Here is a 15,698-nt window from a genome sequence, read left to right as displayed (position 1 = left end):
GTGACTACCTCTCAGACAGGATATACAGGCAGGTTGTCAGCAGTAATAGATGTTCCTGTAGTATAAGGTGAGTGATCTTATGTCTGATCACAATGTCATTATATCAGTGATGTCATCAGCAGGGGGCGGGGCTGTGACAACCTCTCAGACAGGATATACAGGCAGGTTGTCAGCAGTAATAGATGTTCCTGTAGTATAAGGTGTGTGATCTCATGTCTGATCACATGTCATTATATCAGTGATGTCATCAGCAGGGGGCGGGGCTGTGACAACCTCTCAGACAGGATATACAGGCAGGTTGTCAGCAGTAATAGATGTTCCTGTAGTATAAGGTGTGTGATCTCATGTCTGATCACAATGTCATTATATCAGTGATGTCATCAGCAGGGGGCGGGGCTGTGACAACCTCTCAGACAGGATATACAGGCAGGTTGTCAGCAGTAATAGATGTTCCTGTAGTATAAGGTGTGTGATCTCATGTCTGATCACATGTCATTATATCAGTGATGTCATCAGCAGGGGGCGGGGCTGTGACAACCTCTCAGACAGGATATACAGGCAGGTTGTCAGCAGTAATAGATGTTCCTGTAGTATAAGGTGTGTGATCTCATGTCTGATCACATGTCATTATATCAGTGATGTCATCAGCAGGGGGCGGGGCTGTGACAACCTCTCAGACAGGATACACAGGCAGGTTGTCAGCAGTAATAGATGTTCCTGTAGTATAAGGTGTGTGATCTCATGTCTGATCACATGTCATTATATCAGTGATGTCATCAGCAGGGGGCGGGGCTGTGACAACCTCTCAGACAGGATACACAGGCAGGTTGTCAGCAGTAATAGATGTTCCTGTAGTATAAGGTGTGTGATCTCATGTCTGATCACATGTCATTATATCAGTGATGTCATCAGCAGGGGGCGGGGCTGTGACTACCTCTCAGACAGGATACACAGGCAGGTTGTCAGCAGTAATAGATGTTCCTGTAGTATAAGGTGTGTGATCTCATGTCTGATCACATGCCATTATATCAGTGATGTCATCAGCAGGGGCGGGGCTGTGACAACCTCTCATACAGGATATACAGGCAGGTTGTCAGCAGTAATAGATGTTCCTGTAGTATAAGGTGTGTGATCTCATGTCTGATCACATGTCATTATATCAGTGATGTCATCAGCAGGGGGCGGGGCTGTGACTACCTCTCAGACAGGATATACAGGCAGGTTGTCAGCAGTAATAGATGTTCCTGTAGTATAAGGTGTGTGATCTCATGTCTGATCACATGTCATTATATCAGTGATGTCATCAGCAGGGGGCGGGGCTGTGACAACCTCTCAGACAGGATACACAGGCAGGTTGTCAGCAGTAATAGATGTTCCTGTAGTATAAGGTGTGTGATCTCATGTCTGATCACATGCCATTATATCAGTGATGTCATCAGCAGGGGCGGGGCTGTGACTACCTCTCATACAGGATATACAGACAGTTAATATTTATAAATTTCATTTTTAGGAGAAAGTCCGAGCGAAAGACGATTAACACGCACCAGAACCAGGCATTCATCCCTGAGGCGAGTCCCGGCAATCAGTACACGGAGCAGTCACTGGTAATGAGATGCTTAGAATGAGCCCCTCTGACATTCGCGGCGGTGCTCCGTGCGCGTTCACATTATGATACTGTCTCACAGCGGTCAGACCTCCACAGCTCAACCGTAAAACCTGTGGATCAGTCATTAGTAGAAATTCTGCCTTTATTCCGGGTTCACACTTTGCCGTGGATCAGAACCACAGAATAAAAACCGCTGGAGACATCGCCCGGCTCTTCACGCCAGGACGCTGTGGTTATGGTGGAGAATCCCCTCCATGTCCTGTACATCTGGTCTATGTAACATCAGAGGCTGCGGTCTCTCGTTCCACAGATATTTGTCCAATCGTATCATATACTGTATATGTGAGTCACTATTCCCCGCCATCGGTCCAGAGGATGTCTGCGCTACTGTGACATCATCAATAGCTGCTTACCCCACAAGAGGCGGAGCACCCAGTGATGTCATAGGATGTGGGGTTCAGTGACATACTGAGGGTGCACCATCTCACCATCTGACACCGCACTGACATTATCTGCTACAAGTGTAAACTCTGCATCCTGATCTCTTTCTTAGGGTAATTTCCTTACACAATCGCAACCAAAAGCAGAAACCTCACAGTGGGACGCCCCCTCAGCCAAAGCCCCAAAACCTTCCGGGCTAAAGTGAGTATGAGAGTGCGTCCTGAGAAGAGATTCTGATGATGAAATATCCTGTACTGACTTTACCTATATTATACTCCAGAGCTGCACTCACTATTCTGATGGTGCAGTCACTGTGTACATACATTACTTATCCTGTACTGATCCTGGGTTACATCCTGTATTATACTCCAGAGCTGCACTCACTATTCTGATGGTGCAGTCACTGTGTACATACATTACTTATCCTGTACTGATCCTGGGTTACATCCTGTATTATACTCCAGAGCTGCACTCACTATTCTGCTGGTGCAGTCACTGTGTACATTACATTACTTATCCTGTACTGATCCTGAGTTACATCCTGTATTATACTCCAGAGCTGCACTCACTATTCTGCTGGTGCAGTCACTGTGTACATACATTACTTATCCTGTACTGATCCTGAGTTACATCCTGTATTATACTCCAGAGCTGCACTCACTATTCTGCTGGTGCAGACACCGTGTACATACATTACTTATCCTGTACTGATCCTGAGTTACATCCTGTATTATACTCCAGAGCTGCACTCACTATTCTGCTGGTGCAGTCACTGTGTACATACATTATTTATCCTGTACTGATCCTGAGTTACATCCTGTATTATACTCCAGAGCTGCACTCACTATTCTGCTGGTGGAGTCACTGTGTACATACATTACTTATCCTGTACTGATCCTGAGTTACATCCTGTATTATACTCCAGAGCTGCACTCACTATTCTGCTGGTGGAGTCACTGTGTACATACATTACTTATCCTGTACTGATCCTGAGTTACATCCTGTATTATACTCCAGAGCTGCACTCACTATTCTGCTGGTGCAGACACCGTGTACATACATTACTTATCCTGTACTGATCCTGAGTTACATCCTGTATTATACTCCAGAGCTGCACTCACTATTCTGCTGGTGCAGTCACTGTGTACATTACATTACTTATCCTGTACTGATCCTCAGTTACATCCTGTATTATACTCCAGAGCTGCACTCACTATTCTGCTGGTGCAGTCACTGTGTACATACATTACTTATGAGTTACATCCTGTATTATACCCCAGAGCTGCACTCACTATTCTGCTATGGAGTTACTGTGTATTGTACATTAATCTGAATTAAGAGATACTATCTGGGAACTCAGCTGAACTCTTAGGGCGGGTTTATTTACAAATTTGCTGTCTGTTTCCAACCTGCAGAACTGTGAATGCAGCTCTGGAGTATACTATAGGATCAGTACTGTAATATATGTGCACATTGAGTATACATTTGCCGACTTCTGGAATGATTAAATACATGGTTAGAAATATTAGCCATTCAGGAGTCGGGGACACCTGTGTGGTGGCGGGGGTATAATTTCAGCCAGATTGATATAAACTGTGATGAATCAATCCTATAAAATGGAATAAAATATTGAGAGATATTTTTTTATATGCTGTTGTTTTCGCAGTGGGTGGTTAGTGCGGTCAGTGTGGAGTAACAACATCTTTTGTTTTGCAGGTATTACTCAGATATGGCGCCAGCTGACCGATCCTCCAGTTACATTGATGGAAGGCAGCAACCTCAGTACAACGACCACAGAGTCCCTGAGCAGGACTACCCGAGCTACGAGCCACGGGGACAGCAGCAATATTCTGTAAGTGTCAGCTTCAGGTGGTGACTCCTATAGATGGTATAATGGGAAAACTTACTTGCATGCATGCGCTTCCCCAAGGGTGCAGATGTAGGGGGGTTGGGAGAAATAGCTGTTGGCTGGCAGCTCTCCGACATACCTGAGCAGATGTAGTGCAGGGTCTGAAGAAATGGCTGTCGGCCGATGGGCCTCCGACGTACCTGAGCACATGTAGTGCAGGGTCTGAAGTTATGGCTGTCGGCCGAGGGCCCTCCGACGTACCTGAGCAGATGTAGAGGAGGGTCTGAAGAAATGGCTGTCGGCCGATGGCCCTCCGACATACCTGAGTAGATGTAGTGGAGGGTCTGAAGAAATAGCTGTCGGCCGATGGCCCTCTGACGTACCTGAGCAGATGTAGAGGAGGGTCTGAAGAAATAGCTGTCGGCCGATGGCCCTCTGACGTACCTGAGCAGATGTAGAGTAGGGTCTGAAGAAATAGCTGTCGGCCGATGGCCCTCTGACGTACCTGAGTAGATGTAGAGGAGGGTCTGAAGAAATAGCTGTCGGCCGATGGCCCTCTGACGTACCTGAGCAGATGTAGAGGAGGGTCTGAAGAAATAGCTGTCGGCCGATGGCCCTCTGACGTACCTGAGCAGATGTAGAGGAGGGTCTGAAGAAATAGCTGTCGGCCGATGGCCCTCCGACGTACCTGAATAGATGTAGTGGAGGGTCTGAAGAAATAGCTGTCGGCCGATGGCCCTCTGATGTACCTGAGCAGATGTAGTGGAGGGTCTGAAGAAATAGCTGTCGGCCGATGGCCCTCTGACGTACCTGAGCAGATGTAGAGGAGGGTCTGAAGAAATAGCTGTCGGCCGATGGCCCTCCGACGTACCTGAATAGATGTAGTGGAGGGTCTGAAAAAATAGCTGTCGGCCGATGGCCCTCTGATGTACCTGAGCAGATGTAGTGGAGGGTCTGAAGAAATAGCTGTCGGCCGATGGCCCTCTGACGTACCTGAGCAGATGTAGAGGAGGGTCTGAAGAAATAGCTGTTGGCCAATGGCCCTCCGACATACCTGAGCAGATGTAGTGCAGGGTCTGAAGAAATGGCTGTCGGCCGATGGCCCTCTGAGGTACCTGAGCAGATGTAGTGGAGGGTCAGAAGAAATGGCTGTGGGCCGATGGCCCTCCGACGTACCTGAGCATATGTAGTGGAGGGTCTGAAGAAATAGCTGTTGGCCAATGGCCCTCCGACATACCTGAGCAGATGTAGTGGAGGGTCTGAAGAAATGGCTGTTGGCCAATAGCCCTCTGACGTACCTGAGCAGATGTAGTGCATGGTCTGAAGAAATGGCTGTCGGCCGATGGCCCTCCGATGGCCCTCCGACGTACCTGAGCAGATGTAGTGGAGGGTCTGAAGAAATAGCTGTTGACCGATGGCCCTCCGACGTACCTGAGCAGCTGTAGTGGAGGGTCTGAAGAAATAGCTGTTGGCCAATGACCCTCCGACGTACCTGAGCAGATGTAGAGGAGGGTCTGAAGAAATAGCTGTTGGCCAATGGCCCTCCGACGTACCTGAGCAGATGTAGTGGAGGATCTGAAGAAATAGCTGTTGGCCAATGGCCCTCCGATGTACCTGAGCAGATGTAGTGGAGGGTCTGAAGAAATAGCTGTTGGCCAATGGCCCTCTGACATACCTGAGCAGATGTAGTGCAGGGTCTGAAGAAATAGCTGTTGGCCAATGGCCCTCCGATGTACCTGAGCAGATGTAGAGGAGGGTCTGAAGAAATAGCTGTTGGCCAATGGCCCTCCGACGTACCTGAGCAGATGTAGTGGAGGGTCTGAAGAAATGGCTGTCGGCCGATGGCCCTCCGACGTACCTGAGCAGATGTAGAGGAGGGTCTGAAGAAATGGCTGTCGGCCGATGGCCCTCCGACGTACCTGAGCAGCTGTGCGCTTTTCTACTCACCATTACGATTGGTACTGATTAGGTTACCTCATCTGTCTTCTCTCACTTCATTTCCAGAGGTTCTCAGGGGCCATGATCCCTCCTGCCGATTACCAAGACAGAGGACCAGAGCTGTCCAGCCCAAACGCCGGCTGGACCAACAGGCCTTATAGTTTTGGACGTCCACAAGTGAGAAGCGGCTACGACTATTAGGACCCACGATAATCACCAGAATGTTCAGGATACTTTCAGTTAATATGGCCGCCGACTGCAAGCATTTTACTGTCCTGGGTCTGTCATGGCAGAACATGTGTAAATCATCTCCGCGCTCGTTATACCTGATAATCGTCTGTATTTTAATAAAACTGTGTGTATGGTGGTGCGTGTGCGGCTCGTGTTGTGAGCGTCGCTTGTTTTCCTGATAAGAGCAAGACTTCGGATTCACTGGGTCTGAGCTGCTCCCAGGCCACGTGACTAATGAACGTGACATCACTGGCCTAGGAAAAGCAGCGAGAAGGCCGCAGCGTTCACAGGAGCGCTGGTGACTTCTCATACAGCTGATGGGTGCCGGTCCCAGGTGTCGGACCCCAATGTCCAGAGGACAGGACATCAGTATGAACATCCTGGATCTGACACATCCGCTCGGGAGTCCGTTTAAGCGAAGGCAGTCAGAGATTCGATCACGGAGACATTTCTTTGCTCTCTCCAGCGCCTGAAGTGCTCACGCTAAAGACGAGAAACAACGGCCGGGTGCGAGCGCGATGGAATTGAACGGCGCATGCGCAGTCTGCAAAATGAAGGCGGTGAGTAAGGGAGACGGGATCGTGCTGTAACAGGCAGCGCACGGCGCATGTGCGAAAAGAGCGCGGTCCCAGCATCACGGCAAGATGTCCATCACAATGTAGAGAGGAGGGGCAAGGGGCGGGCTTATCGTGCCTTGAAGCAACGAGGCCGCTGCCCCTAGACCAAGCCTGACTTGGAGAAGGCGCCAACGGACATTTAAACTGCGATTTTTAACAAATATGAGGAGACAGAATGAGGAAAGAAAATCACGATTCGCCACAGACTGGGGGACACTGTAAGGTACTGCGGCTGGTTTAGTATGTGTTTTACAGGTGACAGGTTCCCTTTAACTGAAAGCCTCCAGCTTTATACTGCCCCCCCCCCCCCCCCCCTGGTGGAATGTAGCGGCACATGCAATCTGTGAGGGTCACTGTGTATATCCTGCTTATCTGTTATCATTCCGGCCCTTGGAGCGGCCAATTCCCAGATCCGCAATAAATCTGAATCCCGAGATGCCCTCGGCAGACACTTCATTTGGATTTTATCAATAAAGCCTTTATTACACAGGCAATCGCCAACTCACTGTGTGGGGGGCACTGAGAGGGGGCGTTATCCTGTGTGGGGGGCACTGAGAGGGGGCGTTATCCTGTGTGGGGGGCACTATCCTGTGTGGAGGGCACTGAGAGGGGGCGTTATCCTGTGTGGGGGGCACTGAAAGGGGGCGTTATCCTGTGTGGGGGGCACTGAGAGGGGGCGTTATCCTGTGTGGGGGGCACTGAGAGGGGGCGTTATCCTGTGTGGAGGGCACTGAGGGGGGTGTTATCCTGTGTGGGGGGCACTGAGAGGGGGCGTTATCCTGTGTGGGGGGCACTGAAAGGGGGCGTTATCCTGTGTGGGGGGTACTGAGAGGGGGTGTTATCCTGTGTGGGGGGCACTGAGGGGGGGCGTTATCCTGTGTGGGGCACTGAGGAGGGGCGTTATCCTGTGTGGGGGCACTGAGAGGGGGCGTTATCCTGTGTGGGGGGCACTGAGAGGGGGCGTTATCCTGTGTGGGGGGCACTGAGAGGGGGCGTTATCCTGTGTGGGGGGCACTGAAAGGGGGCGTTATCCTGTGTGGGGGGCACTGAGGGGGGCGTTATCCTGTGTGGGGGGCACTGAAAGGGGGCGTTATCCTGTGTGGGGGGCACTGAAAGGGGGCGTTATCCTGTGTGGGGGCACTGAGGAGGGGGCGTTACCCTGTGTGGGGGGCACTGAAAGGGGGCGTTATCCTGTGTGGAGGGCACTGAGGGGGGGCGTTATCCTGTGTGGGGGCACTGAGAGGGAGCGTTATCCTGTGTGGGGGTACTATGAGAGGGCGTTATCCTGTGTGTGGGGCACTGAGAGGGGGCGTTATCCTGTATGGAGGGCACTGAGGGGGGGGCGTTATCCTGTATGGAGGGCACTGAGGGGGGGGGGGGGCGTTATCCTGTATGGAGTGCACTGAGGAGGAGGCGTTATCCTGTGTGGGGGGCACTGAGAGGGGGCGTTATCCTGTGTGGGGGGCACTGAGAGGGGGCGTTACCCTGTGTGGGGGGCACTGAGAGGGGGCGTTATCCTGTGTGGGGGGCACTGAGCGGGGGTGTTATCCTGTGTGGAGGGCACTGAGAGGTGGCGTTATCCTGTGTGGGGGGCACTGAGAATGGGCGTTATCCTGTGTGGAGGGCACTGAGAGGGGGCGTTATCCTGTGTGGGGGGGCACTGAGAGGGGGCGTTATCCTGTGTGGAGGGCACTGAGAGGGGGCGTTATCCTGTGTGGAGGGCACTGAGAGGTGGCGTTATCCTGTGTGGAGGGCACTGAGAGGGGGCGTTATCCTGTGTGGAGGGCACTGAGAGGGGGCGTTATCCTGTGTGGGGGGCACTGAGAGGGGGCGTTATCCTGTGTGGAGGGCACTGAGAGGGGGCGTTATCCTGTGTGGAGGGCACTGAGAGGTGGCGTTATCCTGTGTGGGGGGCACTGAGAGGGGGCGTTATCCTGTGTGGGGGGCACTGAGAGGGGGCGTTATCCTGTGTGGGGGGCACTGAAAGGGGGCGTTATCCTGTGTGGGGGGCACTGAGGGGGGTGTTATCCTGTGTGGAGGGCACTGAGAGGGGGCGTTATCCTGTGTGGGGGGCACTGAAAGGGGGCGTTATCCTGTGTGGGGGCACTGAGGAGGGGGCGTTACCCTGTGTGGGGGGCACTGAAAGGGGGCGTTATCCTGTGTGGGGGGCACTGAGAGGGGGCGTTATCCTGTGTGGGGGGCACTGAGAGGGGGCGTTATCCTGTGTGGAGGGCACTGAGAGGGGGCGTTATCCTGTGTGTGGGGCACTGAGAGGGGGCGTTATCCTGTGTGGGGGCACTGAGAGGGGGTGTTATCCTGTGTGGGGGGCACTGAGCGGGGGCGTTATCCTGTGTGGAGGGCACTGAGAGGTGGCGTTATCCTGTGTGGGGGGCACTGAGAATGGGCGTTATCCTGTGTGGAGGGCACTGAGAGGGGGCGTTATCCTGTGTGGGGGGCACTGAGAGGGGGCGTTATCCTGTGTGGGGGGCACTGAGAATGGGCGTTATCCTGTGTGGGGGCACTGAGAGGGGGCGTTATCCTGTGTGGGGGGCACTGAGCGGGGGCGTTATCCTGTGTGGAGGGCACTGAGAGGGGGCGTTATCCTGTGTGGGGGGCACTGAAAGGGGGCGTTATCCTGTGTGGAGGGCACTGAGAGGGGGCGTTATCCTGTGTGGAGGGCACTGAGAGGTGGCGTTATCCTGTGTGGGGGGCACTGAGAATGGGCATTATCCTGTGTGGAGGGCACTGAGAGGGGGCGTTATCCTGTGTGGGGGGCAATGAGAGGGGGTGTTATCCTGTGTGGGGGGCACTGAGAGGGGGCGTTATCCTGTGTGTGGGGAACTGAGGGGGGTGTCATCCTGTGTGGAGGGCACTGAGAGGGGGCGTCATCCTGTGTGGGGGGCACTGAGAGGGGGCGTTATCCTGTGTGGGGGGCACTGAGAGGGGGTGTTATCCTGTGTGGGGGGCACTGAGAGGGGGTGTTATCCTGTGTGGGGGGGCACTGAGAGGGGGCGTTATCCTGTGTGGAGGGCACTGAGAGGGGGCGTCATCCTGTGTGGGGGGCACTGAGAGGGGGCGTTATCCTGTGTGGGGGGCACTGAGAGGGGGTGTTATCCTGTGTGGGGGGGCACTGAGAGGGGGCGTTATCCTGTGTGGGGGCACTGAGAGGGGGTGTTATCCTGTGTGGGGGGCACTGAGAGGGGGCATTATCCTGTGTGGGGGCACTGAGAGGGGGTGTTATCCTGTGTGGGGGGCACTGAGAGGGGGTGTTATCCTGTGTGGGGGGGCACTGAGAGGGGGTGTTATCCTGTGTGGGGGGGCACTGAGAGGGGGTGTTATCCTGTGTGGGTGTCACGGCTGTATGTGGGCAACAATAGTAATACACAGTACAGAGCTACTGACTGGACCCAGAACTAGGGAGGATAACGGGTGACCCCTGTCCGACCCTCAACGCTCTCCCTATTCTGCTAAAGCACATGCCCGGATCCAAATGGCGGAAAGAGGCATGCCCACGTGCCTAAGACTAATGACCACTGTAACCCCTACAATAGTGGAAGGGGCACGGCCACCAGTGCCCTACTCAGTATATGGAGGGAACCGTGGCCACCTCAGATCCAGTCAGAAAATAAACAGGAACACAACAATGTCTGCACACTTAGCTGACGGTGTTGCAGCCGCAGAGAAGACGGATCCAAGGACAGGCTGGCAATATCCGGAGTGCTAGCTGCAGCAGAACACAGGTCCAGTGAACTGATAGCTACAAGTGAAGAAACTAAAGCCAGAGCTACAACTGAAGTGAGAACTATAATCCACATCCTATCATAGGAGGAGGGGTGATATAAAGAGAGGAAAATCAAAGACATGAAGGACAGCTGTGGTGAAAGAAACCAAAAGTAAACAGAGTAGTGAGAACTCCTCCCAGCTCTAGTAGTGACATCATCACAGGGGTGGAGAAACAGAGCTGTGAGAACGTCCCAAAGCTCTGGTAGTGACAGTACCCCCCCCTCTACGGGTGGACTCCGGACACCCAGGACCCACCTTCTCAGGATGAGCCCTATGAAATGCCCTGATGAGGCGAGTGGCTTTAATGTCCGACACCGGAACCCACATCCTCTCCTCAGGACCATAACCCTTCCAATGAACGAGGTACTGAAGAGAACCGCGGACCATGCGAGAGTCCACAATTCTGGAAACCTCAAACTCCAGATTGCCATCAACCAAAATCGGAGGAGGAGGCAAAGAGGAGGGTACCGTGGGCTGGACATATGGTTTTAAGAGAGATCTGTGAAATACATTATGTATCTTCCAAACCCGTGGAAGATCAAGACGGAAGGCAACAGGATTGATGACTGACAAGATTTTATAAGGCCCAATAAACTTGGGACCCAATTTCCAGGAGGGAACCTTCAACTTAATGTTTCTAGTAGACAACCACACCAGATCACCCACATTCAGGTCCGGACCAGGCACACGTCTCTTATCAGCCACACGCTTATACCTCTCACTCATCTTTTTAAGATTACCCTGAATCTTTTGCCAAATGGTAGACAAAGACGAGGAAAATCTCTCCTCCTCCGGTAAACCAGAAAGAGCCCCTCCCGAGAATGTCCCAAACTGTGGATGGAACCCATATGCACCAAAGAATGGTGACTTATCAGAAGATTCCTGACGACGGTTGTTCAGAGCAAACTCGGCAAGAGGGAGAAATGAACACCAATCCTCCTGGTTCTCTGAAACAAAACAGCGCAAATATGTCTCCAGATTCTGATTGAGGCGCTCAGTCTGACCATTCGACTGCGGATGAAAAGCAGAAGAGAAGGACAGCCGAACCCCCAGGCGAGAACAGAAAGCCTTCCAGAACCTGGACACAAACTGCGTGCCTCTATCGGAAACAATATCAGAGGGAATGCCGTGCAATTTAACAATATGGTCGACAAAAGCTTGCGCCAACGTTTTAGCATTAGGTAAACCAGGGAAAGGTACGAAATGAGCCATCTTGCTAAAACGGTCCACCACCACCAGGATCACCGACTTCCCCGAGGAACGAGGAAGATCCGTGATAAAGTCCATGGACAGGTGTGTCCAAGGACGGGAAGGAATGGGTAACGGGAGAAGGGAACCTGAAGGCCGTGAACGAGGGACCTTAGCGCGAGCGCACGTCTCACAAGCAGCCACAAAACCCTCCACCGACTTACGAAGAGCCGGCCACCAAAATCTCCGAGCAATGAGATCCACCGTGGCTCTACTCCCGGGGTGACCAGCAAGAACCGTATCATGATGCTCCTTAAAGAGTTTGTGACGTAGCTCAGGAGGCACGAACAACTTCCTAGAAGGACAACGGGCAGGTGTCTCAGTCTGGGCAGCCTGGACCTCGGCCTCCAAATCAGAATATAGAGCAGAAACAACTACCCCCTCCGCCAAAATGGGACCCGGGTCCTCAGAGTTTCCTCCTCCCGGAAAACAGCGAGAGAGAGCATCAGCCTTCACATTTTTTATCCCAGGTCGGAATGTAACAACAAAATTAAATCTGGAGAAGAACAGAGACCATCTGGCCTGTCTCGGATTCATACGCCTGGCGGACTCCAAGTATGCCAGATTCTTATGGTCGGTAAAAACGGTGATAGGGTGCCTGGCCCCCTCCAACCAATGGCGCCATTCCTCGAAAGCCAACTTGATGGCCAACAACTCCCTATCGCCCACATCATAGTTTCTCTCTGCCGGGGAGAGTTTTTTAGAGAAAAAGGCACAGGGTCGCCACTTGGCAGGGGAAGGGCCCTGGGACAAAACCGCACCCACACCCACCTCGGAAGCATCCACCTCAACAATAAAAGGTAAGGAAACATCGGGATGCACCAAGACGGGAGCAGACGCAAAATTCTCTTTAATCTTAGAAAAGGCTGCAAGCGCCTCCTCCGACCAAGAGGAAAAATCCGCCCCCTTTTTTGTCATGTCAGTGAGGGGTTTGACAACAGAGGAATAATTCAAAATGAACTTTCTGTAATAGTTCGCAAAACCCAGAAAGCGCATCAATGCCTTCTGATTCTCAGGAAGCTCCCACTCAAGTACAGCACGGACCTTCTCGGGATCCATGCGAAAACCAGAAGCAGAGAGGAGAAAACCCAGAAATTGAATCTCCGATACCATAAAAAGACATTTCTCCAGCTTGGCGTACAATTTATTTTCCCGCAGAATCTGCAGAACCTGAAAAAGATGATCCTGATGGGTCTGAACATCAGGGGAAAAAATCAAAATATCATCAAGATACACCAATACAAATTTCCCCATTAAATGATAGAAAATACTATTAACAAAATGCTGAAAGACGGCCGGAGCATTCATCAGGCCGAAAGGCATAACGAGATTCTCGAAATGCCCGTCAGGGGTATTAAAGGCCGTTTTCCATTCATCCCCCTCTCTGACCCTGACCAGGTTGTACGCGCCTCTCAAATCCAATTTGGAAAACACCTTGGCCCCAACAATTTGATTGAAGAGGTCCGGGATCAGAGGAAGGGGATAGGGATCGCGAATCGTGATACGGTTCAGCTCCCTAAAATCTAGGCAAGGTCTCAGAGAGCCATCTTTCTTTTTAACAAAAAAAAAACCCGCGGCCACAGGTGACTTTGAGGGACGAATATGCCCCTTTTCGAGACTCTCGGAGATGTAAGTTCGCATAGCGATTCTTTCCGGTTGTGAGAGATTGTAGAGGCGTGCTTTTGGCAGCTTGGCGCCGGGAATGAGGTTAATGGGACAGTCAAACTCCCGGTGAGGAGGTAGCTCCTGAACACCGCTCTCGGAAAACACGTCCGAGAAATCAGAGAGAAATGATGGCACCGTTTTAGTAGACACCTCTGCAAAAGTCGCTGTGAGACAATTCTCTCTACAAAAGTCACTCCACTCATTTATTTGCCTTCCTTGCCAATCAATAGTGGGGTTATGTCTAGTGAGCCAGGGTAACCCCAAAACTAGAGGAGACGGCAATCCGTTAAGGACAAAACAAGATATATCCTCCACATGAGTGTCACCTACAGCTAGCCGGATATTGTGAACAATGCCCTTCAGAGATCTCTGTGAGAGTGGAGCAGAGTCAATAGCAAAAACAGGTATATCTTTATCTAATGTGCAAACCTGAAAACCATGCATGGCTACAAATTGAGTGTCAATAAGATTGACGGCCGCTCCACTATCGACAAAAATCTCACAAGAAATGACTTTGCTCTCTAGCGCCACCCTGGCAGACAGGAGAAAACGGGAACTGCAGGTCAGAGGAAAAGCATCAAATCCTACATCAACTTTGCCCAAAGTAGCAGATGAAGCAGAACTTGATGATTTACCTTTTGAGATTTTTCTCTTATTATCGCTCTTAGTACGGTTCAAGAATCTCCTAGATGGACAAACATTTGCCAAATGACCTATGCCCCCACAACAAAAACAGACCATACTCTGAGGACTAAATCCTCTTTTATCAGGGGCAAGTCGAGCTAGCTGCATGGGCTCCTCCTCAGAGGGGAGCGAGACAGGATGAGGCCCCTGCACACTGAATGAGTCCGCACCACTTCCCCTAGACTGACAATGGCTGGACAGAGAGGTCTCGTTTCTTTCTCTTAGACGCCTGTCAAGGCGTACCGCCAATGACATGGCAGACTCTAAGGACGTTGGTCTCTCATGGAAAGCAAACGCATCTTTTAATCTCTCCGAGAGACCATGACAGAACTGACTCCGGAGTGCAGCATCATTCCAACCCGAATCAGCTGCCCATCTCCGAAATTCAGAACAATAAAGCTCCGCAGACCGTTTGTTCTGGCATAAAACACGTAGGTTAGATTCGGCCAGAGCAACACGATCCGGGTCATCATAAATCTGCCCCAGGGCCACAAAAAATCCCTCCACGGATCGAAGGGAGGGATCCCCTGATGGCAGCGAAAAAGCCCAAGTCTGAGCATTACCCCTGAGCAGGGAGATGACAATCCTCACCCTCTGCTCTTGATTACCAGAAGAGTGAGGACACAAGCAAAAATGGAGTTTGCATGCCTCTCTGAAACGAACAAAATTCTCACTGCCCCCGGAGAACGTCTCCGGAAGTGAGACCTTTGGCTCGCAACAGACTCCATGAGCCGGAGCAGGGCCCAATGCTTGAAGCTGAGTCATAGATTGACGGAGATCCGCTACTTCCAAAGAAAGACCCTGCATGCGGTCAACCAGGCCAGAAAGCGGATCCATGTCAAAAAAGGACGGTTTTGGTGGATTATAATGTCACGGCTGTATGTGGGCAACAATAGTAATACACAGTACAGAGCTACTGACTGGACCCAGAACTAGGGAGGATAACGGGTGACCCCTGTCCGACCCTCAACGCTCTCCCTATTCTGCTAAAGCACATGCCCGGATCCAAATGGCGGAAAGAGGCATGCCCACGTGCCTAAGACTAATGACCACTGTAACCCCTACAATAGTGGAAGGGGCACGGCCACCAGTGCCCTACTCAGTATATGGAGGGAACCGTGGCCACCTCAGATCCAGTCAGAAAATAAACAGGAACACAACAATGTCTGCACACTTAGCTGACGGTGTTGCAGCCGCAGAGAAGACGGATCCAAGGACAGGCTGGCAATATCCGGAGTGCTAGCTGCAGCAGAACACAGGTCCAGTGAACTGATAGCTACAAGTGAAGAAACTAAAGCAAGAGCTACAACTGAAGTGAGAACTATAATCCACATCCTATCATAGGAGGAGGGGTGATATAAAGAGAGGAAAATCAAACACATGAAGGACAGCTGTGGTGAAAGAAACCAAAAGTAAACAGAGTAGTGAGAACTCCTCCCAGCTCTAGTAGTGACATCATCACAGGGGTGGAGAAACAGAGCTGTGAGAACGTCCCAAAGCTCTGGTAGTGACAGTGGGGGGCACTGAGAGGGGGTGTTATCCTGTGTGGGGGCAACAGGAGCTTCGGCAGGGAGTTTGTAGAGACGAGTCATGGCTGGAAGAGGTCATCATGGCGGTCTGGGCCAGGATGGAGAAG

The 15,698-nt window shown here is 51.7% G+C and overlaps 1 protein-coding gene across 1 annotated transcript in view; it reads left to right on the top strand.

Annotated features, from left to right (window-relative positions):
- Positions 1-6,070, top strand: part of LOC120978215 — a 28,920-nt gene extending 22,850 nt beyond the window's left edge. Inside the window, exons 5-8 of the mRNA XM_040406439.1 lie at positions 1,511-1,604; positions 2,160-2,248; positions 3,764-3,899; positions 5,901-6,070. Of these exons, the coding sequence (XP_040262373.1) occupies positions 1,511-1,604; positions 2,160-2,248; positions 3,764-3,899; positions 5,901-6,035 (454 nt within the window). The 3' untranslated portion in view covers positions 6,036-6,070. The remainder of the gene's footprint in view (positions 1-1,510; positions 1,605-2,159; positions 2,249-3,763; positions 3,900-5,900) is intronic.
- Positions 6,071-15,698: the final 9,628 nt, after the last annotated feature.

Source organism: Bufo bufo, chromosome 8 (assembly GCF_905171765.1).
Source record: "Bufo bufo chromosome 8, aBufBuf1.1, whole genome shotgun sequence".
Lineage (NCBI taxonomy): Eukaryota > Metazoa > Chordata > Amphibia > Anura > Bufonidae > Bufo > Bufo bufo.
The sequence above is the reverse complement of the archived record's forward strand: the minus strand, read 5'-3'. Positions and strand labels throughout refer to the sequence as shown.